Source organism: Vulpes vulpes, chromosome 14, assembly GCF_048418805.1.
Source record: "Vulpes vulpes isolate BD-2025 chromosome 14, VulVul3, whole genome shotgun sequence".
NCBI classification, from domain to species: Eukaryota; Metazoa; Chordata; class Mammalia; order Carnivora; family Canidae; genus Vulpes; species Vulpes vulpes.
Genome location: NC_132793.1, coordinates 102024991 through 102048421, shown reverse-complemented (window position 1 = coordinate 102048421; position 23431 = coordinate 102024991). Strand labels below are relative to the sequence as shown.

Genomic DNA, 23431 nt, shown 5'->3' with positions numbered 1-23431 from the left:
CGGCCCCGGGCCGCGGGGCTGAGGCGGGCGGAGGCGGGCGGAGGCGGGCGGAGGCGGCCTCGGCGGCAGCGGCGGCCCCGACCTCGGGCTCCCCGCCCCGGCCCGGCCCGCGGGGGGGCGCTTACCTGGCGGCGGCGGCGGCTGCAGGCCCCGGGCTCGGCCGCGCGCGTCCCCAGCGCTGGCTGCGGGAGCCACAACATGGCGACGGCGGTGGCGGGCGGGGCTGCGGCTCCGGGGGCGGAGCGGGGGCGGGAGCCGGCCTGGCGGCGGGACCCGGCTGGGGCCGCGGGCGGGGGGGTGAGGGCGGGGCGGGCGGAAGGCGACTCGGACCTGGGCGCCCGCCCAGAGCGGCTCGGCGGAGGGGCTGGCCGGCCTGGGCCGGGCCTCGGGCCTCCCGCTCCCGCTCCCGCTCCCGCTCCCGCTCCCGCCCCGAGGCTGGCTACGCTGCGCGGGCCCGACGGCGGCGGGGCGGCGGGGCGGCGGCGGCGGCGGCGGCGGCGGCGGGGCGGCGGGGCGGGCGGGGCTGGGGCGGTGCCGCGCACGGCTGGACCCCCGACCCCGCGCGCCCCGGCCGGGCCCCCGCCGCGCCCCCCGGCCGGGAGCCCGGGGCAAGGGCCGCCGTCTCCCGCTAGGGGGACCCCGGCGGACGGGCGGGCCGGGTGCCGCCGCACCGGGACAGCGTCCTCGGCCCTTGGACCCGGCACGTAGCGGGGCCTAGCTAGAGGCTGCCAGGTGCAGGGAGCCCGCGCTGGGCGGGCGCGCCCTCGCTGTGCGGTCACTGCGGCCTGGGGGACTCGCCCGCGGGCTCGGAGGCGGGGGGCGCTCTGACGTGAGACCCGCGGCGAGCGGCGGTGAGGACGGCGGTGAGGACGGCTGAGAGCTCTCCGAGATGGGGGGGCTCTGTGCGCGGGGAGACCTCAGAGAGGCCCGCCAACGGCCCGGAGGCCCTGCGGGCTGACAGTGGGCGCCCACCGCTGGCCGCGGGGAAACTCCTGAAGACCCGGGAAGGGGATGCCAGTTTGCAAGAGGGGTGGCAGGAACTTTCGGCCAGGGCCCGCTGCGCGCCTGCCAGGCGGTGAGCACTCGGATAAGGAGCTCGGGAATCAAGGAGCGCAGGCAACGGCGATCCTCCCAAGAAGTTTGGCAGTGAGACGGAGAGGCCTGTAGCTCCGGGGGGAGTACGAGCAAAGGAGAGAGGTGATTTCTTTATTCCCCCGCCCCTACTCAGTATGAGGTGGAGCTCTCATAATAAAGGAGCTGAGAGGAGAGAGTAAGAGATAAGAGATGGGATAATTAATGGTGGAAGATCCCAGAAAAGGAAAATGAGATAGGGCTGGTGGAGGCAGAGGAAGGAATCAAAGAGGCAGACCTCTTCCTACAAGATTTAAAGGATGCATGAAGATAGAAATATTTTGAGGTGAGAAGGCATACATACTGAGTCCTCTGTGTTTCCATGGATCAGCTGCCTAGATGACCCCCAAAGTCACCCATTGGCCTTCTGGGGTTACTGTCCTTTAAAACTTAAGTGCAATTGGCTCAAACCCCTATTCCTCTTAAAGTGAGAAACCCAGCATACCCGCTGGTATTTCCAAAGATTCATAGGGGAACTTATATTTCTCCTAATTATCCTATTGGCCCCAATTGTCTATTCCCAATATTCTATTGTGCTATTATAGGAAATTTCTCATTGTACCCTGGATACCACCCCATTTCTACTCCCCCCCCCCCAAAGTATAGCACCGTATGTGAAAAACAAAGTAACCCAATGCCATGATTGTTAAATACATTATAGTTTATCTGTAGCCATTAAAAATCATGTTGAAGGAAAAGATTAATGACATGGAAATATTAGTAATTGAAAAGGACATCACAAGATGATATAATAGCTTGTAATATATAAATATACTATGCATATCACACATCATGCCTAGATAAATGGGATTTTTATTTTCTTCTGTGACTTCTTAATTTTCTTATTTTTACAGCACATTAATATTTCTCTTCAAATCAGGAAAAGTGATATTTTTAAAGTATTTTTAAGAAAGGAATTTTTTAAGAGATGTTTATGGAGTTGAAAAAGATATTAGGAATGAAGAAAGGGAAAAAATAAAGAAAAGAAAAGAAAAGAAAAGAAAAAAAGAAAGGAAGGGCTCCTGGTGGGCTCAGTTGGTAGAGCATGCAACTCAATCTCAGAGTCTTGAGTTCAAGCCCCACATTGGCCATGGAGCCTCCTTTAAAAAAAAATGTGGGTTGTTTGTTTTTTGTTTTAAAGATTTATGTATTTATTCACAGAGAGAGAGAGAGAGAGAGAGAGAGGCAGAGACACAAGCAGAGGGAGAAGCAGGCTCCCTGCAAGAGCCCAACGCTGGACTCAATCCTGGTTCCGGGATCCCAGGATCACACCCTGAACCCAAAGCAGAGGCTCAACAGCTAAGCCACCCAGACATCCAAAAAAAAAAAAAAAATTTAAAAAGGAATCAAAAGGAAAGGAAATTGCAAATGGATCTTTGAATGATGGAAGGAACTTAGGTCAGCAGAGCTGGGCTAGTTGGGGAGACTGCCCTCACCAGAAGGAATACTGCAACCAAGGACACAAAATAAGAAATGGGTGGAGTGTTCAGGGAACACCAATGGAGCAGTTTGCTTGAAGCAACTGCTTCAACTAGGATTCGAGGTGGAGAGAAGTTAGAACATTCAGCTCAGAAACATAAGATGGGACCATGGCCCAAATGCCAAGCTGAACCCTTTGGAATTTGCCGCTAAGAACCCCCAGAGCTTGAACTGGGCAGGTGATAAATTTTAAAGTAAACTTTCCTGTAACCTCTTACTTATAATGAGGTTCTGGATCTCAGCCTTTCTATCTTAATGATATTTGGATATTTGATTGACTCAGAGCAGTGAGGTAGAAGCAGCAGTTTTTGCATTCCAACTATTTACAGAATGAGAATTGGCCCTTGCTTCTCTGCCTGTTGATTACTATAATTTTAATTCACAAGGCACCAGAGTTTCAGAACAGATTAGCAAAGACCGAGGATGAGAGGAAGAAGAAATGTGCACCTTAAACCAGTGCTTTTTTTTTTTTTTTTACAACTTTCTATGAGTTTGGCTTTTTTTAGATTCCACAGATGAGTGAGGTCATACAGTATTTGTCTTTCTCTGACTTATTTCACTTGGCATAATGCCCTCAAGATTCATCCATATTGTCAAAAATGGCAGGATTTCCTTCTTTTTTTATCGCTGAATAATATTTTTGGCTAACGTTTTTAACTCTGGCCCTCTATGCAAAATATATTGCATATCTCAACCCAGAATATATACATGCATGTACACAAATATACCTCTGAGACAGAAGTTTCATGAATTATTACTCTTAGGCACTGCTGGCTGATATTTTTAACTTGATTTTTTTTCTTTTTTTTTTTCAAAGACTTTATTTTTCCATGAGACACAGAGAGAGAGCCAGAGACATAGGCAGAGTGTGAAGCAGGCTCCCTCCAGGGAGAGCCTGATGTGGGACTCAATCCCAGGACTCCAGATCACATCCTGAGCCAAAGGCAGATGCTCAACCACTGAGCCACCCAGGTGTCCCTCAACTTGATTATTTTTTTTTAAATACTGGTCAGGATCTACTACATTGATCTTATGACCCACTATAGGGTTACAAAATGCCTCAAAGAACATTGAAAAGAGGCTAGGGATATTCCCTTCTGTGTTTACCAGTCTCATTTAAATAGCCATACAGATAGTGACCTTAAGTTTGCCATGTTTACAGGTCCCAGAAATCAACAGGACAGTCAAGCCTCTCTCAGGATATGGTGGGGGCGGGGACAAAAGAATTGGCACAAGCCATGTTTGGGTTTCTCTTCCCTTCTTAGCAAATATTACCTGATACCAGTATTTCTCAGGAGCCATAAATGTTTTCTTCTTTGTGTAGCTTGAGATGCAGATTGAACTTCAGACAAGGCTAGACCACCACCTGTAAACCAGCGACAACTTTTCATTTGCATGAACATAATCACAGACTAAAATAAAAGGGAGGGATCCCTCGTGGCTCAGCGATTTAGCACCTGCCTTCGGCCCAGGGCATGATCCTGGAGTCCCAGGATCGGGTCCCACATCAGGCTCCCTGCATGGAGCCTGCTCTTCTCCCTCTGTGTCTCTGCTTCTCTGCCTCTCTCTCTCTCTCTCTCTCTCTCTCTCTCTCTCTCTCTCTCTCACTGTGTGTGTCTCTCATGAATAAATAAAATCTTAAAAAATAAAAGGTAAAATAATGTATCTTGATTGTGACAGTACACAGAAGCTATCTTATCCACCACTGTTGGAATATGATAGGGACAGTAAGTACCATCCCTTTCTTCTAAGTCCAGACCCAATGAGAAGATGAAATTACAACTCTATCACCAATAGAGCTGAACTCAAGAAGGTGGGTTGGCTGATTACCAGTATGCTTTTTAATATTCCCTGAATTAAAATGATCTCCCCCAGAATTCCACTCTCCCCCTTGAGGGGGCCTAGCACTTTCACTATGTCTGATTAGATCTGATTAGAGAAGCTTGCACTCTCTCTGAGGGCAGGCAGATCCAAATTCACCAGTTAGGTAAGTCCAGGACAAATTCTCTCCTACCTGCCCTCCTATGAAAACAAATCAAAGTCAGGGAATAAGGACCTATCCTTGCCCAAACAAATTAGATCTGACCCAATAGTTAGTTGAACAGAAAAGTATATTAATCAGTGAATTATTTTTAAAATGGCAAATCCATACCTTTACATCTCATTGTCACATAAAACCTATAAGGAACAGGGGCGCCTGGGCAACTCATGGTTGAGCATCTGCCTTTGGATCAGGTCATGATTCTGGGGTCCTTGGATCAAGTTCCGCATCAGGCTCCCCACAGGGAGCCTGCTTCTCCTTCTGCCTATGTCTCTGCCTCTCTCTGTATCTCTCAAGAATAAATAAATCTTAAAAAAAAAAAAAAAAACACAAGGAACACCCATTTGCCAATCTTCTGATGTGAGGCCAAACCTTTTCTTTGAGCAAGATTGCTGATTAGAGTGTTCTTGAGCCCTTTCTTACATAAATCCTATCCACGGTGTATTTTCTGTGCTTTCCAATTTGTTTATTTAAAGTTGACTAAGAACTTAAAATTTCTTGCAAAGCAATGTAAGTGAAGGCTTCTCCTTTAAAAAAAAAAAAAAATCCTCTGTAATTGTTTCACCCACATCTGGTTTGACAGTAATTTTCAACTGGTTGTTAGCTAATATATCCAAAGCATTCAACTGACATTTCATAGAAACAACTCTTTCTTTTCATGCTTATGTTTCATCAGTTTGTGTAACTTAAATTAATTACGCTTGGGATACATCTGTCATAAGGAGGTTTGGGACCAAACACAACAGACTCTTGTTAGGCATCTAATTCAACTGATAGGGAGAAGTGTGTAGGAATTCCAGAGATGAAAGCATTCAATAGGTCATGGGTAGTAGTCAATATGTTTAATTGGAGGAATGGAAAGTGTTGATTCCAAAGAGTCCATTAAAAGAGAGCCATTAATGCTCCTAGACCAGTATGACCAATTCTGTGTAATTTATCTTAACATTCTTCCATCATTTATCCATTTAATAATCCCCCCCAAGATCACTGTCCCTGCATTCCCATATAGCTAAACACGGCTTTAAATGGCTTAGGGTTGGTATAGCTATCAAAGAAATTCAAACGGTAATATCACATACTACATTGCCAAAATATACATACCTTCTACACTATTCAGTTCGAATAAGATGATGTAACTGGTACATTCAGAGAAAGCTGTGGCAATGTGAATTGGTATCATCCTTTTAAGAAGCAATTTACTTTATTTCTGAAGAGCCTTAATTAAAAGAGATGTGGGCCCTTTGACTCATACCACTCCTGGAAACTTTTCCTCAGGGAAATAACCCTCCCCCAAAGAAGAGAATGGCCACATGTACAATATTTACTATAGCCTTATTTGTGATGTAAAAGTTGGAGTAACTTAACTATAACATTGTGTAACTTACCACTGAGTAAGCAGAAAGGAGTAACTTGGAAAACATTTTATTATAATTTGGGAAAAGATACAATTTGTTCTACTCTGCTAGGAACCTGAAACTGAACTGTATACTTTAAAAGGGTGAATTTCGTGAATCATATTTCAACTTTTCAAAAAAGATAGAATTCTGTATTTTTGCTTTTGTATCCTCCAAGATCAGCAGGAAACAGATGGCCTGCTCAAAATGTGTAACTGAAGAGAGCTAATGAAGGGACCATATACAAAGATGAGGGCAGGGTTGAGGGAAACCAAGGGATAGTAAAGCAACCCGGGACTGGCATCTGCTGAGAAGCCATTATCAGCCAGAGGCCTGAAACTGAAGGAAAGAGAGCCAATAGGAACTTACAGAAATGCAGCCCTACCTCTCTCTCTTGCCCTCAGGTCTCCTATGGTACCTCCCCCACTGGCTAAATCCAAGTGGGAGCCTAAGGGCAAGTGAGCCCAGATGACAGTGTCCTTCAAGGCCAGCCTCTGGAAAAGGACAGAGTGTGGATCTAGAAAGACAAAGGCAGAGTATCTAGCAGGTATGTGATCGTATAACAATGTGAGAACTCATTGGGGCACCTGGGTGGCTCAGTGGTTGAGCATCTCTGCCTTTGGCTCAGCGTGATCCCAGCCAGGGGCCTGGGATCAAGTCCCACATCAGGTTCCCCACAGGGAGCCTGCTTCTCCCTCTGCCTATGTCTCTGTGTCTCTCATAAATAAATAAAGATCTTTTTAGGGAGCCTGAGTGGCTCAGCGGTTGAGCTGCCTTCTGCTCAGGGCAAGATCCTGGGATCCTGGGATCAAGTCCCTCATCAGGCTCCATTCTCCCTCTGCCTGTGTCTCTGCCTCTCTCTCTCTCTCATGAGTAAACAAATAAAATCTTTAAAAAATAAAATAACATAAAAATAAAAATCTTTTTAAAAAATATGAAAACTGTCTAAGCATCTGGCAAAGGATCTTAAGGGAATCCAGAAAACTAGGGTTTCTACAGAGGAAAAAGTAGAGGTAGCTGGAGGGCAGGTAGGGAATGTAGAGGGAACAGGAAAGATTGTTAGCTCAGGCTGAGACAAGGACGAGAGGGAGAAGCAGACACATTTTATTTTGGGGCAAACACTTAACTGGAGACTGAGCTCTGGAAGAGATTAATAGGAGATACAGGAGCTAAATTAGACTAGAGTTTGGAAATCTTCCCCTATTGGCTATTACCCTATATTTCTCCTTCCTAGCTAAACTGTATGCCTTCAACAAATAATTGTTTAGTACCTATCATGTGCCAGGAACTGTTAGGCCCTGGGGATTGAGTAGGGAACAAAATTAATATCCTTGCTCTCCTGCAATTTACATCCTGGTGGGGGGAGACAGACCATAGATAAGTAAATATGTCAAGAAATGATAAGTGTTATAAAGATATGGGAAAGCAGGAAAATAAAATTCTGCCCATGCTATGTCTTAAAAACCTCTTAATTTAGAGGTCCCCCACCACGCACACGCGTGCACACACATACACACACACACACACACACACACACATACACCAGGGCTCCTGAGTAAATTAGGCCATGTGTATCTCTCACCTGGACAAAGATCACAATACCCTACTTCCTCCAGCACCCTCCAACTAGTCCTCCACTCTGTGGTGAGAGTCTTCCTGAAATGAATCATGTCAGTACCCTGCTTAAAATCCTCCAAAGCTCTTGTTTGCTTACAATGTGGAATAATGTCTAACCCCTTTATCATGCACCTTTTCTTATCTTTTCTGCCCATTACTCACAACCCAGAGATCAAGAATCACATGTTTCACCAACTAAACCAGCCAGGTGCCCCTAATTTTACTAATTCTTGGGCAATTACAGGTTTTTTTCCTCTTGGCATTCAAGTGTCAGAATTGAGTGAATCACAGTCTTTACCTATTAAGACTTTTTTCCTGGTTACAAAATTAATGCATGCTTGTCATAAAAGAAATGTATAAAGAATACAGACACATCTAGCTTAGAGAAAGCCTCCTTTATGTCAGACCCTCCCCACCTCCAAGCAGGAATAACTCCCATGAGTTTGTCTTCCCAACCAACTTGGGGATTTTGCTTTCACATATGTCTCCCAGATTAGATAGTTTCTCAAAAGTAAGGACTGTGTAGTAGTCATCCTCATATTATCAGCCCCAGGAGAAATCCAGGCTTAGATCAAGAATCTAACACATTGCTACGGAAGGAACTACTGAAATGTGGGTCAGAACAGACGTTTCAAAGGCACAGGACTTCTTCTGGAACAGAAGATTCAAGGAGGGGAAAAATGAAGGATAGTACTGGTAAAAAGTTCTGGGGCTTGATAACTCAAAGTCTTAGCCATTGCACCAAAGTGTTTGATTTTTATCTTAGAGGCGGCCAGCCGATGAGGCACTCAGAGCTACTTTTGGTACACGGGGGTTATTTGTTCTTACATTTTTACCAGCAACAGAATTAAATTAAAATGCTAATATAAAATAAATAAATAAATAAATAAAAATGCGGACAATCTAGTCATTTAATGGCAGTGTACAGGCTGTAAGGGAGGAGGATGGGGAAACTAAAACCAAAGAGAGAGAAATGAATGAATCAAGAAGTTATTAACCTTTGGGGGGGCATTAATGAAAATGAAGCCTTCTTTCAGAAAAATATACATAAACCTCAGCACCTTCACTTTTTTTTTTTTTTTCACCTTCACTTTTTTAAAAAGATTTTATTTTATTTATTTATTCATGAGAGACAGAGGGGGTGGGCAGAAACACAGGCAAAGGGAGAAGTAGGCTCCATGCAGGGAGCCCAATGCGGGACTCGATCTCAGGACTCCAGGATCACAACCTGAGCCGAAGGCAGCGCTAAACCCCTGAGCCACCCAGGCTGCCCCGCCCCTACACTTTTTAAGCTTTTTATCTTTTTAGTTTTATTTATTTAAGTCATTTCTAAACCCACTGTGGGGCTCAAACTTATGGCCCCAAGATCAAGAGTCATATGCTCCACCAATCGACTGAGTCAGCCAGGAGCCTTTGCCCCTGCAATTTTTAAGAACCTTTGATCAGTGGGTTATTCTAAGAGCAAGAGACAAAGAACCATGGTGGCAGTATGAGTTCATTCACTCAGACATGTTGGTGCATCTCCTACTATATGTAAGGCACCATGCCGAGGGCTGGGCACAGACACCATCCAGTTTGAAGCACCGAGTACAGTGTGGCATGGTGGTCAACAAACAGCACAGACTCTAAGCCCAACTGGCTAGTTTCAAACCCTTGCCAGATGACCTTGGCTAGTTTGCAAAATCCATTTGCACTCTGCAGGTGTTTCACAGAGACAGGACTATTACCACCCTCATTTTTAAGGGAATCCTACATCCCAATAAAGCACTTGGAATTCAAGGCATGGAGGGAGCCCTTGGCAGAGCCTTAAGGCAGAAACCAGAGTGGAAAGCAAAAGGAGGAAGCAGAGAGCATGGGCTTGATTTCAAGAGCTTTGGCTAAAATGGAGGAGGGGAGAGAAGGCAGTAACTAGAGGGGGAAGTGAGGGCAAAGAAAAAATATAATTTTTTAAAGATGAATGAGATCGCTGGGGCATCTGGGTGGCTCTGTAAGTTGAGTATCTGCCTCCAGCTCAGGTCATGATATCAGGGTCCTGAGATTGAGTCTTTCTTTGGGCTCCCTGCTTAGCAGAGTCTACTTCTCCCTCTCCCCTCCCACCTACTTGTATGCGCGCTCTCTCACTCGGTTGCTCCCTCTCTCTCTTCTCTGTCAAATAAATAAATAAAATCTTTAAAACAATTTTTTAAAAATAAAGATGGATGAGATCCTAAATGCTGCTGGGAGGACATAGTGGAGTGCGAAAGGCTGAAGGCAAATCACTAATGATCTGTCCTTTCCCCTAAAGGTGCCCAGAAGGCCTAAGGGAGGGCTCTAGGGCAGAGGTGGAGGGTCTTGCTTTAGCTGGGAAGCCACTTCCGCTTGTGAGCTGGAGGGGAGGAGTTGGCTGTGGTGTGGCTGCAGGTGCTGGCTCCTAGTAACCACAGGCCAATGAGAAGGAATGTCACCCGTGGGGGAGGGGCAGGGAGCAGGGGCTGGTGGAAGGTCTGAAGACAGAGGACTAGTCTCAAGTCTCCAGCAACTTAGCATTTTAAAGAGGGGATAGCCAGTAGAGGAGGTGAGATTACAACGGATCACTCAGTGCCCATGAGTTTATAGGGACACTGATCTGTCTGGGAAATTTCTGGTGGTCATTAGAACTACAGGACAAGAAAACCATCTCAAGAAGGGGCAGTGAGCACTGAGTGAAGTCAGGAAGCACAGGGATGGACAGGGCACCACTGGGGTTGCCAACCGACTGGTCACTGCTGAAGTGGTATCTCGAGGATCACGCTAGTGCCAGAGCAGATGATACATGGTTGGGAGGAAGGGAAAGAAAGAACAGACAGCAGTAAGCTATTCACCATCTAAGATCTGACTATGGAATGAGGAAGAAAGTAAGGCATTAACCAAAAAGAGAGTCAAGTGGGGCATATTTTTCTTTCTAAAAGTCAGGAAAGATACATATGTGTATACATATGATATATATAATTTTTTAAAGATTTTTTATTTATTTATTCATGAGAGACAGAGAGAGAGAGAGGCAGAGACATAGGCAGAGGGAGAAGCAGGCTCCCTGCAGGAAGCCCAATGCCAGACCCTATGGATCCCAGGACCTCAGGATCACATCCTGAGCCGAAGGTAGACACTCAACCACTGAGCCACCCAGGTACCCCGATATATATAATTTTTTAAGCCAAAGGCAGCTGTGGTAGATGTTAGCAGGAAAGGGAAGAGTGAGGCCCCAGGTCAGTGGCTAATAATGTAATAAACAGCTCCTCTGGGCCATGTGTTTTCCATGAGATGATGTTATCTCCAATATATAGAGGAGAAGACTGAGGCTTAGAGAAGTCCAGTGACTTGCCCCAAATCACACTGCTAGTGTGTGACAGAACCAGGATTTAAACCTAGGTCATCAGTCAGCCCGGGTGGCTCAGCGGTTTGGCGCCGCCTTCAGCCCAGGACCTGATCCTGGAGACCTGGGATAGAGTCCCACATCAGGCTCCCTGCACGGAGCCTGCTTCTCCCTCTGCCTGTGTCTCTGCCTGTCTCTCTCTCTCTCTCTCTCTCTCTCTCTCTCTCTCTCTCTGTCTCTCATTAACAAATGAATAAAATCTTTAAAAGAAAAAAAAAAAAACCCTAGGTGTCTTATCACTCCAAAGCACCAATGCTTACTGGCCCGTATACCACAGGCAGGCAGAAAAGTTAATGGTAACGAGGAGAAATACTTCCCTTGGCACCCAGGTAAAGATTTGGAAGACACATTTGTGCTTAAAATTTTGTGTTTATTTAGAGTTATTCTCCTTCCCACTCACATGTATAAGCATAAGGACTTTTAAAGTTGGCATGATTGGGAAAGCCTAACTTGACATAGAAAGTTAATTCGAAAAAAAAAAATTAAAAAAAAAAAAGTAAGTAAGTTCAAGCCAGAGGACTGAGCTGACCTTTCTGAAGTGAAAGAACTCATTGGACATGGCCGAGAAAGTTAGCTGAAGACTCAGAACAGTTATGTGGTCCAACTGATTCACTCAACCTTCTACCCAAATGGTTGCTTTGTGGGAGAATCAATCTTCATGAACTCAAGAGAATGGAGGGGAAACAGTTTGTATATGTTGACAAGTTGTTTATTATAATGATCAACTTGCAGCATTTTATACTACATTTTTCATCTATCGATATTTTCCAATAGGTGATTTCAAAATAACTGCCTGAAGAACAGATTTTGTTTCTTTATGCCAAACTCCCACATGCAGGGAACACAGAGAAAACCACAACCAAACCAGAGCCCAAAGGGAACTGCGTAGTGTTACAGTCAGGTCACAGGCCAGGGCCAGAGACAAAAACTGAGGGCTGTGGTAAGTAATTGGGCAAACAGGACCCAAGGTCAGGACACATGGAGCAGACCCTATTGCCACACCAAAGTCCCAGCCCTGGAGGTCACACCAAATGCAGTGAAGAAAATGCCAGGGTTCAAGCGCAACCAGCAGACCAGGAAAGGACTGGAAAAAAAAAAAAAGCAGCTCTGAGCAGAAAGGAGGTAACCACCTGACCCCGCTTTCAAACTAACCTCTACGTGCTCACAAATGCCTTTTTGTTTTTTTTAAAGATTTTATTTATTCATGAGAGACACAGAGAGAGAGGCAGAGACACAGGCAGAGGGAGAAGCAGGCTCCCTGTGGGGAGCCTGATGCAGGACTTGATTCCAGGACCCTGGGATTTTGACCTGAGCCAAAGGGAGACACTCAGCCACTGAGTCACCCAGGTGCCCCTCAAATGCCATTTTAAGTTATCTAGTAGCCCTATTAAAAACAATGAAGAGAAACAAGTGAAATCAAATTGAGTGTGTTTTATTTAACTGAATATATCAGAAGTACTACTAGGGCACCTGGCTAGCTCAGTCAGTGAAGCATGAGATTCTTTTTTTTTTTTTTTTTAATTTTATTTATTTACTTGAGAGAGAGAGACAGAGAGAGACAGAGATAGTGAGAGAGAGAGCACAAGTGGGAAGGAGAGACTCCCAACATGGGACTCAATCCCAGGACCCTTGGATCATGATCTGAGCTGAAGGCAGACATTTAACCCGCCGAGCCATGCAGGCTCATGCATGGCCGAGCATGTTCCTCTTGATCCTGAAGTAGTGAGTTTAAGCCCCTTTCTGGTCATGGTGCCTACTAATTAATTAAGAAAGAAGTAGTAGAAGAAGAAGAAGAACAACTATCATTTCAACTTATAATCATATGACTACAATATGACCAATAGTTTAAATTCTTTTTTTCATGTTATGCCTTCAAGATCTAGAATGTGTCTTGCACTTGCAGTACATGTCAACCTGAACTAGCCACCTTTGGAGTGGTCAGTGGCCTCTCTGACTAGTGGCCTCTGTGTCAGTCAACATAGACTTAGAGAGAACCATACTTAACATTCTGACCTTAAAGCATTTTGTCTATATATATTTTTTCTTTTACTTTCTCTCTCTTTTTTTTTTTTAAGATTTTATTTATTTATTCATGAGAGACACAGAGAGAGAGAGGCAGAGACACAGGCAGAGGGAGAAGCAGGCTCCAAGCAGGGAGCCGGACATGGGACTCAATCCTGGGCCTCCAGAATTACACCCTGGGCTGAAGGTGGTGCTAAACTGCTGAGCCACCTGGGCTGCCCAACTTTTTTTCTCTTAAAACATGTTGAATTGAAAAGGGCTGGATTTTGAAGGGAGTGGGAGAAAACTTTCAGATGCTGAGAGTCTTTAGTTTGTAATCCTAAATGTTTCAGGTATTGGTCTCCTGATCAATTTTCTTCCTTTCCTTGAGAGATGCTGAGGCTTTTTTTTCTTTTTCTTTTTCTTTTCTTTTCTTTTCTTTTTTTTTTAAAGCCCCACAGTGCACAGAATCACTTGGAAAGATAAAAAGACAATGACACAGGTGGGTGCCTGCTACCAAGCATTTACTCCTTCTGTTCATTCACTCATTCATTCACATTTGCTCCTAGCACCAGTTACTACACATCACCTATAGGTCAGGGACTGTGCCTGGGGTTAGTCTTCTAGCCACAGTCCTTGGCTTGTGAAACTTCCAATTTAGCAGAAAAGCCAGAGAAATTGTTACAATAAAATGTAGTAAGTGTCGTGAATGGGCCAGCATGAGGAGCTGAGCGGCCACCTGGGAAAATAATGGAATCTATCTCAGGAGATCAGAAAAGAGAGAGGAAGATGGAAGGAAGAGCCACTAAGCAAAAGGGAGAAGGGAGAGCTGGAAAATGCTGGAGGCAGAAAGAGCCGTGGTAAGGAAGGCCCAGAAGCCTTTTGTGGAACTGAAAGCAGTTCCCTGTGGTTAGTCTCCCAGCCAAGAAGAAATGCTGGTATCAGGCATCATTCTCCAGGCAGCCCAGTCAATAGTGCGGGCTGGGAGGCAGGATGTTGACAAATGGGTTATAGGCAGGGCCAGGACAGGAAGCACTCCACCCTGAAAATATTCCTTCACCAGTTCAGTCCAAGTTCACTAGTGACACACTCAGATGAATTAATGAGCTACTCTTTTTTCTTTTGTTTTTTTTTTCTCTCTTTCTCTTTTTAATTCCAGTATAGCTAACATGCAGTGTGATAGTAGCTTCAGGTGTACAGTATAGTGATTGAACACATCCACATATTACTCAGCGCTCATCATGGTAAGTGTATGCTTGAACTCCATCACCTACTTCTCCCATTCATCCCACCCATCTCCCCTCTGGTCACCAGCACTGTGTTCTCTGTAGGGAGGAGTCTGTTCTTTTTCATCTGTTCTTTTCATTCATTGTCCACTTGGTAAACCATCTTCTAGACAAGCAAGAAGTTCTCCTATAGTGATTACTCTCTTTTCCGATCATGTCAGGCCCTGAAGACTTCTTTTTGATTCAGAAATTTGAACGCAATCAAACTTCTATGTAATAAAGATCATATAAAAGTACATATAAAATACAGGAGTAGAACCAATGAACAGATGTTAACTCTGCCTTGGGGGAGGTCTGTATGGCCTTCCCACTGAAACAGAATCTGACAAAAGTAGGATTGTCAGGCCTCCAAATGGAAGGACATTCTGATGATAATGATAATCATTATTTACTAAGTGTCAGGCTCTAGTCTCATAGTTTATATTCTAAGCTCACTTTATCTCCATAGAAGCCCCTAGGTCCCACAATGCCTGTTTACAGGTAAAGAAATGGAGGTGCAGAGAGGTTAAGTCACTTTAAAGTGACTTGTCTAGAATCAAACAGTTTGGAAGGAGTAGAGCAGCTTGGCTTCAGAGCTCACTTGATTAGCCCCTTTGTCATATCTTGGGGCTGCAAGTGTTTGCAAATGCCTGAATTGTAGGATGAGGGATTAGCAAGGAATGTCAGATCAAACGAATTGAGGGAAGCAGTGGCCAAATCATGCAGTTTCAGCCACCAGCACCTAGAAGACAGGCTACATAGCAGCCTTTAGGTAAGTGGGTTTTTTTTACTTGAGTGCATGTATAAATGATCACTAATGATCATATTTTTTGATGCAGTTGCATTAGGAGAACATTATATTCAAATCCAGATTTACACAAACCACATTTCCAGTGGTGATTTACTGCCTCAACAGATTCCCAAAAAGATCCTTTAAACTATCAAGTTGTTGGAGGCAGGCCAGATCTGAGGACCCAGAGGGGGTCCTGTAGGACCAGCCAAAAGGGTCTCTGGCTATGTGCAGGATAGAAATCAAACAGAAGCCAGGAGGAAGTGAGAACGGAGTTTACTGAATAGCGTAAGTGATAGATATAGCAGACAGAGTGTCTGTGAGAGTCAGGAAAAGTGAGTGAGTCTCTTCCTCGCTTGTGTTTAGGAATTTACACTGGAAAGGGGTTCAGGGTACGTGTTCCTTCAGGAATCCAGGCTAGGGTCTGATCGAAGGCAAGTGTCAGGTGAACAATAGGTGTTATTTCATAAATGATTGAAGGTAGAGGGTGTTGATGCCAGTATCAGATGAGTTTTGTTCGAAGCTAATGTCCTGGAACATGTTTGGGATCCAGTACTTTTTAGATGTTATCAGGTGTTTGGGGGCCTAGGACGGAACTCAGAAAATGATTAACTTTCTTGCTTCCCCCTTGGAGGGGAAGGTAGGTTCTTTGGTTTATTCGGATGCAAGGTGAAATATAGAACAGAAGTAAATGGGACATGGCAAAAACAAAACAAAACAAAAAACAGCAGAGATACACCCTTTCTAGAAGGCTTCAGTTTCTCTATTATTTACTATAAAATGCAAGAGGTCAAAAGGCAAATTCATCAGTGATGGAGAAGATATAAGCCCTGGTCAGAGGAGAGCCTAAAATCAGCCCCACGATTGATCCTTCCCCCACAAGACCTCCACATTCACAACATACTCTCTCCTCTCTGAGAACCTATAGAACAAAACAGAGTCCCTTTCTGCTTTTAGCCAAAGCAGAATGGCCAAACAGGAAATTGGTGTCTCCCCACCCCCACTGCATATACACACACACACCAACTCAGAAGGCTGTTCCTGCAGCTGTCCAGGACTTTTTAAGAGAGCTCCCCAGAAACCTCCCAGGAAGATTTAAGTGACTTCTAGTAATCTCTCTGCATAGAAGGCACCTTTAATTTAAGGAGAATGAGATTTCTGCCTGACACCCACTGTTAACACAGAGTTGTTGCATCTTTTAAAAATCAGACTCTCTGATGTCCATGGCCATTGGGTTAGTAGGCAGAAAGTCTCATCTCTTTTGCCCTGACCTGAGCTAAGGGAGGCTGAGATGGATGTGTCCTCCCAAAAAACCCACACAGGATCCTTTTGGAAGGTGGTATCAGGGAAGAACTAGGCTTTCAGTGTGACCCGCGCACTGGTTTGCCTTGATGCTCCTGGGCCACTTCCCTTCCTAGCAGGGTTATACAGGAATCTGCCCCTTCCACCCACACTTCCTTCATTGGGAAGGTCAAGGAGAAAATATTAACATCATGGTTATTTTGAATAGGGTTTTTTTAAAGAATGGAGTCAACTTTGCTTCTGGGGTTAGACACATTTGATTCGTACAGAAGTGATGAACCAGGGTTCAGCTATAATGACAGATTGACTTTCTGTGCATTTGGACATCAGTTTGAACCCACTTCTTGTTTTTAATAATTATTAACATTCATTGTCCACTTACCATTTGTCATCCAACAGCCTCATTAACATGTTTAATATTCAAATGATGAAAATGATCTTCTAGTCCACTTTACACCCAGAAAACTGAGGATTAAAAAAAAAAAAAAAAGAAGAGTTAACTTAGAGGAGCCTGAGTGGCTCAGTCAGTTAAGCATCCAACCCTTGATTTTGGCTCAGGTCATGATCTCAGGGTCATGAGATTGAGCTCCATGTGGGGCTCCACACTCAGCACAGAGTCTGCTCAAGATTCTTGTCTCCCTCTACCCTCCCCCACCATTCTCTCTCTCTCTCAAATACACAAATAAGTAAATAAATAAAATATTTTTTAAAATATGACAAATTTTTAAAATTTTTTTTTTAATTTATGATAGTCACACACAGAGAGAGAGAGGCAGAGATATAGGCAGAGGGAGAAGCAGGCTCCATGCACGGGGAGCCCGACGTGGGATTCGATCCCGGGTCTCCAGGATCGCGCCCTGGGCCAAAGGCAGGCGCCAAACCGCTGCGCCACCCAGGGATCCCAAAATATGACAAATTTTTAAAAAAGAGTTAATTTGGGGCAACTGGCTGGCTCAGGCTGAAGAGCATGAGGCTCTTGATCTTAGGGTTATGAACTTAAGCTGCACATTGGGTATAGAGATTACTTAAACAAATAAAAATAAACTTAAAAAAAAAAAAAGAGTTAACCCATTGGCCCAAGATCATGCAGCTAGTGAGTGGTTGATCTCTGAAAAGCCAAGTGAAGGGGCAGCCCGGGAAGGGGGGGCGGGCGCTCAGCGGTTTAGCGCCACCTTCAGCCCAGGGCCTGATCCTGGAGTCTTGGGATCGAGTCCCACATCAGACTCCCTGCATGGAGCCTGCTTCTCCCTCTGCCTGTGTCTCTGCCTCTCTCTCTCTCTTTCTCTCTCTCTGTGTCTCTCATGAATAAATAAAATCTTTCAAATAAATAAATAAATCCAAGTGAATCTGACTTAATCTCTATAAAAAGATGTTTCCTTCAGGCAGACCACCAGGCTATGTAGGAAAGAAAATAGAAGACATGCCATAGTGATGGGGTGGGGTCTAAAGAGTTATATGTTGGGAAGGTTGGCAGTCCCGTGAGCAGAGAAGATAGCATGTCAGAGTCCCACATTTGGGAAATGTAATGCCTTAGGCTTTATGTCTTTACCTAGAATCTGGAATCACTACATATCTGAATTATTTTCATAAGACACACTGTTTTCACTCCAGAACTGCAGGGGAACTTCATTAAGCCTTTCCAGATTGACTCAGCTTATATTAATTTCTCTAGGTCCTATTCCTTCCTACCAGATTCTTTTCATCCCAGTTATTTCTTGCTCAGTCTGTCTGTTCCTCAAGACTGTAAGCTCACAGGAAGAAAGCGCTCCACACCTAACCCCATTTCTAGTTTGTGCTGTACATTATGGGTATGCTCCCTCTTTCACATTGCCACGCTGGCCCAGCTGTGGCCCAGCATCCCTCAGAAGTCTCCTTTGATAAAGAGGAGAAAGTGTCCTTTGACAGAGCCTGAAAGACTCTTCCTCCTCTCTTGAGTTTCTATAGGCTGACAGTTATACCTTAACTATTTGTTTTCTTTCACTAAGATAGCTTCTATTTATTTTTTTTTTTCTGCTGCAAATGATACCGAAAATTCTTCAAGGACTAGGGCTATGTCTTCTGCTCTTTACTTTGATAAATCCTGTTTCAGCCTTGAGCACATATTCTGGGCCACCAGAATGTGGCCAAGATCTGAATGAAGACAATCTTATCCTTAAAGTTTGGCTTGATCCACCTGTCTCTGGGCAGGCTAAGCCTCCCGGGCCTTAATATCTCCATTCATTCATTTAACAACTTTCTTTGTTTCTTTCATGTAATATTCTGGGAGTAAAAAGATAAGTAAGAAGGCCCTTGCCCCCAGGAAACTCATAGTCTGGTGAGAGCGACAGATACATAATTAGATGGCAAGACTGCAAGTAGAAGTGCAGTGGAGGCTTCCCAGAGGACCTGATGCATGAGCTTAATTTGAAAGGAAAGGAGAAATAAAAGGTGTTGGAGTGAGATGGAGAATTCTTTTTTTTTTTTTTTAAGATTTTATTTATTTATTCATGACAGACACACAGAGAGGGAGAGAGAGAGGTAGAGACACAGGCAGAGGGAGAAGCAGGCTCCACACAGGGAGCCCGAAGTGGGACTCCATCCCAGGTCTCCAGGATCCAGCCCTGGGCTGAAGGCGGCGCCAAACCGCCGAGCCACCAGGGCTGCCCTGGAGAACTCTTCAGGCAGTGGAAGAAGCTTAGACAAAAGCAAGAGCATGGAGCATTCAGGGCACTATGTACTCTCAAACATGAGGAGAGTAAGAACAGCAGGAGAGGCACGCAGGGGCCAGAACACAAAATACCTTTTGTAGCATGCTAAAGAATTTGGCCATTATCCTGAAAGTCAGGAAGACCTACTGAAAAGTTTTATGTAAGGAAGTAACATCATCAAATTTATGGTTTGAGGGGGATCCCTGGGTGGCTCAGCGGTTTGGCGCCTGCCTTTGGCCCAGGGCGCAATCCTGGAGTCCCGTGATCGAGTCCCACGTCGGGCTCCCGGCATGGACCCTGCTTCTCCCTCCTCCTGTGTCTCTGCTTCTCTCTCTCTCTCTCTCTGTCTATCATGAATAAATAAATACATAATTTTAAAAATTTATGGTTTGAATAAATCACTCAGGCTGCAGTATGGAGAAGTGTTTGGAGTGAGGCAAGACATGGGAGAAAGACTACAGGCTGAAGGACTGGTTAGGAGTTCATTGCAACAATCAGCATAAGTAGCATGAACCAAGGTAGTGACAGTGGGGTTGGAATAAGTGGATGAATAAGAGAGATATTAAGAAAGCAGAATAACAAGATTGGTGACTAATTGGATTTGGCAAGTGAGAAGGAAGAATCAAGAGTAACAATTAGATCTCTCATTTTTGTGATTGGATGGTGCCTTTTATACAGATTTGGAACATAAGAGAAAGAACAAGTCTTTAATGGGGAGTAGTGAGGATGGGGAGATGTGACATTTGGGACACAGTAAGTTTGAGATGTCAGCTGGACATCCAAGTGGAGATGTCCAGAAGCAGTTAACATAAAAGTCGACATCCAGGAGGAGATCAGAGCTATAGATGTTAGAGAGGCAAATGCACAGAGAGGGTAGTTGAAGTCATGAGAACAGATAAAGTCACCCAGAGACACTGTAGAATGAGAAGTAGTGTGGGATTCCTCCATTTAAGGAGTAAGCTAAAGAGTTCATGATGGAGACTGAGAACCACAAGCCAGAGAGGCAGGCAGCAGACTAAAAGGGGGACCCAAAGGCTGTAAAGGGATTTCAAGAGGCTATTTTATGGCTTTCAGCCATGGGTTGGGGATAGAAACCAGTTTTCAGTGAATTGAAAAAAGATATAGGTGATAAATGACTATGTCTATCTTTTGAAATTCATTGAGCTGTATACATCCTACTTCTACATTTTACTATATGTATATTATACCTCCATAAAACACTCAGCATAAAAATTTTCTAAGATATATTTGAACATGATTATATGCTAGGAAAAAAAGTTAAGGGGAAGAAATTGAGGGAGAGAAGAAATGAGAGATTTTCTGTCTGAGCTTTTTTATGTCCTTTTTTTTTTTTTTTAAAGATTTTATTTATTTATTCATGAGAGAGAGAGAGAGAGAGGCAGAGACACAGGCAGAGGGAGAAACAGGCTCCATGTAGGGATCCTGATGTGGAACTCGATCCCAGGACTCCAGGATCATGCCCTGGGCCGAAGGCAGGCGCTAAACCACTGAGCCACCCAGGGATCCCCCTGATAATCCTATTCTTTTTTTTTTTTTTTTGATAATCCTATTCTTAAACTGATTCTTTGTCTCTTCGATCGTTCACTCTGATGGAAGATAGCTGCCGTGTTGCAAGCTGCCCAAAAAAGAGGCCTACATGGCACAAAACTGAAGGAGACCTGGAGTTAATAGCCAGCTAGAAACTGAGGCTTAAATCCAGTAGTATAATTGAGACCTACCTTAAATCCAGTAGAATAATTGAGACCTACCAACAGTCACATGAGTGGAGCTTGGAAGTTGATCCTTCAGTTAAGCCTTCAGATGAGACTGCAGCCCCTCCAGACAGTTTGACTATAACTTCATGAAACTTTAAGCCCAAGCCACCCAGCTATGATGGTCCCAAATTTCTGGCCCATAGACAGTGTGAGATAATGTTTGTTGTGTTAATTTTCTAAGTTTGGGGGTAATTTGTTATGCAAAAATAGACAACTAATTCATCAGATCAATGAAAATGAAGGGAAAGTGGTGAGATAGGTTTCCAGGGCCCAGCATGATTGGATGACTTTCTCCAGCAGCCCCTGACAACTCCAAACAATGTGCTCATCCACTTTGTATGCCATTGATTCTATGCAATGTCCAACAGTATCTTTTATTTTTTTAACAATATCTTTTGGGATGCCTGGGTGGCTCAGCAGTTGAGCGTCTGCCTTTGGCCCAGGGTGTGATCCCAGTCCAAGGATTGAAGTCCACATTGGGCTCCCGGTGGGGAGCCTGCTTCTCCCTCTATGTCTCTGCTTCTCTCTGTGTCTCTCAGGAATAAATAAATAAAATCTTAAAAAAATATATCTTTTGATAAAGGAATTTTGCCAAAAACTTATTTAGCTTTCTTACCGGGCATATTTATCATTAATGTTATGATTGATTTAAAAATTTATGATTTATTCTTGTCAAGAATATGACCTGTCACTGTTTTGGCTTTAAAAAGTGCAACTTTAAAGGATGTCTCTATAGTTTTGACCACTTCTCGTATCTTTAGGGGTGAATATTAGCAATGTCTTTTTAGGAAACATTATTTTGTGGGCTCATCTCCCTCTAGAAAAATTTGACTATCTGATTGGCCACTGAAATTTTCTTAAAAATGGCACTAAGGCTTCATTGGCTTTCTGCCACCATTTGGCCAAGTTTCATAACCTAATGTACTGGAACCGGGAGAAAATAGATTACCAGTTTAATAAAACATATGTCCTAGAGGCTCATTGTATTTCATATTAGGCCTTTTCTTTTTCAGCTGCTCTCATAATTCATCATGCTTGTGGATTGCCCCGCCTCAGCACAGTCAGAGTCATACTCTATTGTTATCTGTGCTGGACTCCTGGCCAATGTTCCCTTGCAACTTTTTTTTTCTAAGTTTGAAAATATTCAGAAAAAAAAGAAAGAAAGAAAGAAAGAAAGAAAGAAACAAATTCAGCATCCTGATTTAATTAACTTTCAACTAACTAATTGAATTATTGATTTATTTTTGTGAATTTAAGATAAATGTAACAAATGAAATTTCACATTGAACATACAAACAATAACACATATAGTAAAACAACACATTAGTTTAGATTAACTACACCCTACTAATTAAACTTCAGCTGAGATAAAATATAGAGCCAACATAACCAACACCTTATGAGCAAAATGACTATTAAGGGTATAACATGATTTCTGAGAAAATCATATTTAATCTGAAATCTAAAATTTGTGAAGTAGGTGTGAATAAAGCTTCTGACTCTAATAAAATAGCCTGTAGACAACTTGAGAGGTCACCGGTCCAGAGACCATGTGTTGAAAGAAGACTGATAGACTGGGAGAAAAATTATAGTCATGTGACCAGAGGACTTACTGGAATGGAAAAAGGTATACAAAGGAAGAGCAAAAACTGACAGGAAATGTACAGTGTGACTACACTTACATAAAAAAAGTGAGTCAGTTAAGCACCTGCCTTTGGCTCAAGTCATGATCCCAGGGTCCTAGGATTGAGCCCCACATTGGGCTCCCTGCTCCACAAGAAGCCTGTTTCTCCCTCCCCTTCCCCTGCCCCACTGCTCGTGCTCTATCTCAAATAAATAAATAAATAAAATCTTTTTTAAAAAAGTGAGTGTAAATTTTAAGTACATAGGAAGAAAGCATTAGGAGAAAAAACTGTTAAAAGAGGTGTACAGCCCAAGGAGGGGAGAGACTAAGAGAACAATGGGAACTTTCATATTCTACTCTCTATAGGCCCATCTTTTTTATTTCAAATTGTGGTCACACACACATAACACAAACAAAACTTACCATCTTAACTATCTTTAAAAAAAAAAAAAAGGAGATAGCTTACTGAATACACTGCAGGGAAGCGGTGGGCAGGACAACAAAACAGAGACTGTTCCTATCTTAACTGTCTTTCAGTGCTGAGTTCTGTGGTGTTAAGTATATTCACATTGTTGCGCAACCAATCTCCAGAACTCTATCATCTGGAAAAGCTGAAGCTCTATACCAATTAAACAAGAACTTCCCATTTTCTTCTTCTCAAACCCCCAGTACTATTCTACTTCCTGTCTCTATGAATTTGACTATTCTCGGTATCTCATATGAGTGGTGCCCTTACATTATTTGACCTTTTGTATCTGGCTTATTTCACTTAGTATAACATCTTCAAGGTTCGTTCATGTAGTAGCATTTATCAGAACTTCATTTCTTGGGGTGCCTGGGTGGTTCGGTCAGTTAAGTGTCTGTCTTCAGCTCAGGTCCTGATCTTGGAGTGCTGGGATCCAGTCCTACATCATGCTCCCTGTTCAGTGGGGAG

The 23431-nt window shown here is 43.9% G+C and overlaps 1 protein-coding gene and 1 long non-coding RNA gene across 4 annotated transcripts in view; one reads left to right on the top strand and one right to left on the bottom strand.

The window, feature by feature from the left end:
- ZNF592 (zinc finger protein 592) overlaps positions 1–23431 on the bottom strand; it is a 75294-nt gene that overhangs the window by 47900 nt on the left and 3963 nt on the right. Inside the window, exon 2 of one of the 3 annotated variants that reach the window (XM_072737348.1) lies at positions 16794–16876. In XM_072737348.1, the coding sequence (XP_072593449.1) occupies positions 16794–16822 (29 nt within the window). In that variant the 5' untranslated portion in view covers positions 16823–16876. Of the gene's footprint in view, positions 1–125; positions 282–16793; positions 16877–23431 lie in introns of those variants that run through there. The other 2 variants (XM_072737352.1, XM_072737351.1) reach the window with 2 other exon arrangements.
- LOC140595473 (uncharacterized) lies at positions 13506–22005 on the top strand. The gene is made up of 3 exons (XR_011997112.1): positions 13506–13556; positions 14214–14298; positions 21887–22005. It is a non-coding gene; the product is annotated as an uncharacterized lncRNA (long non-coding RNA).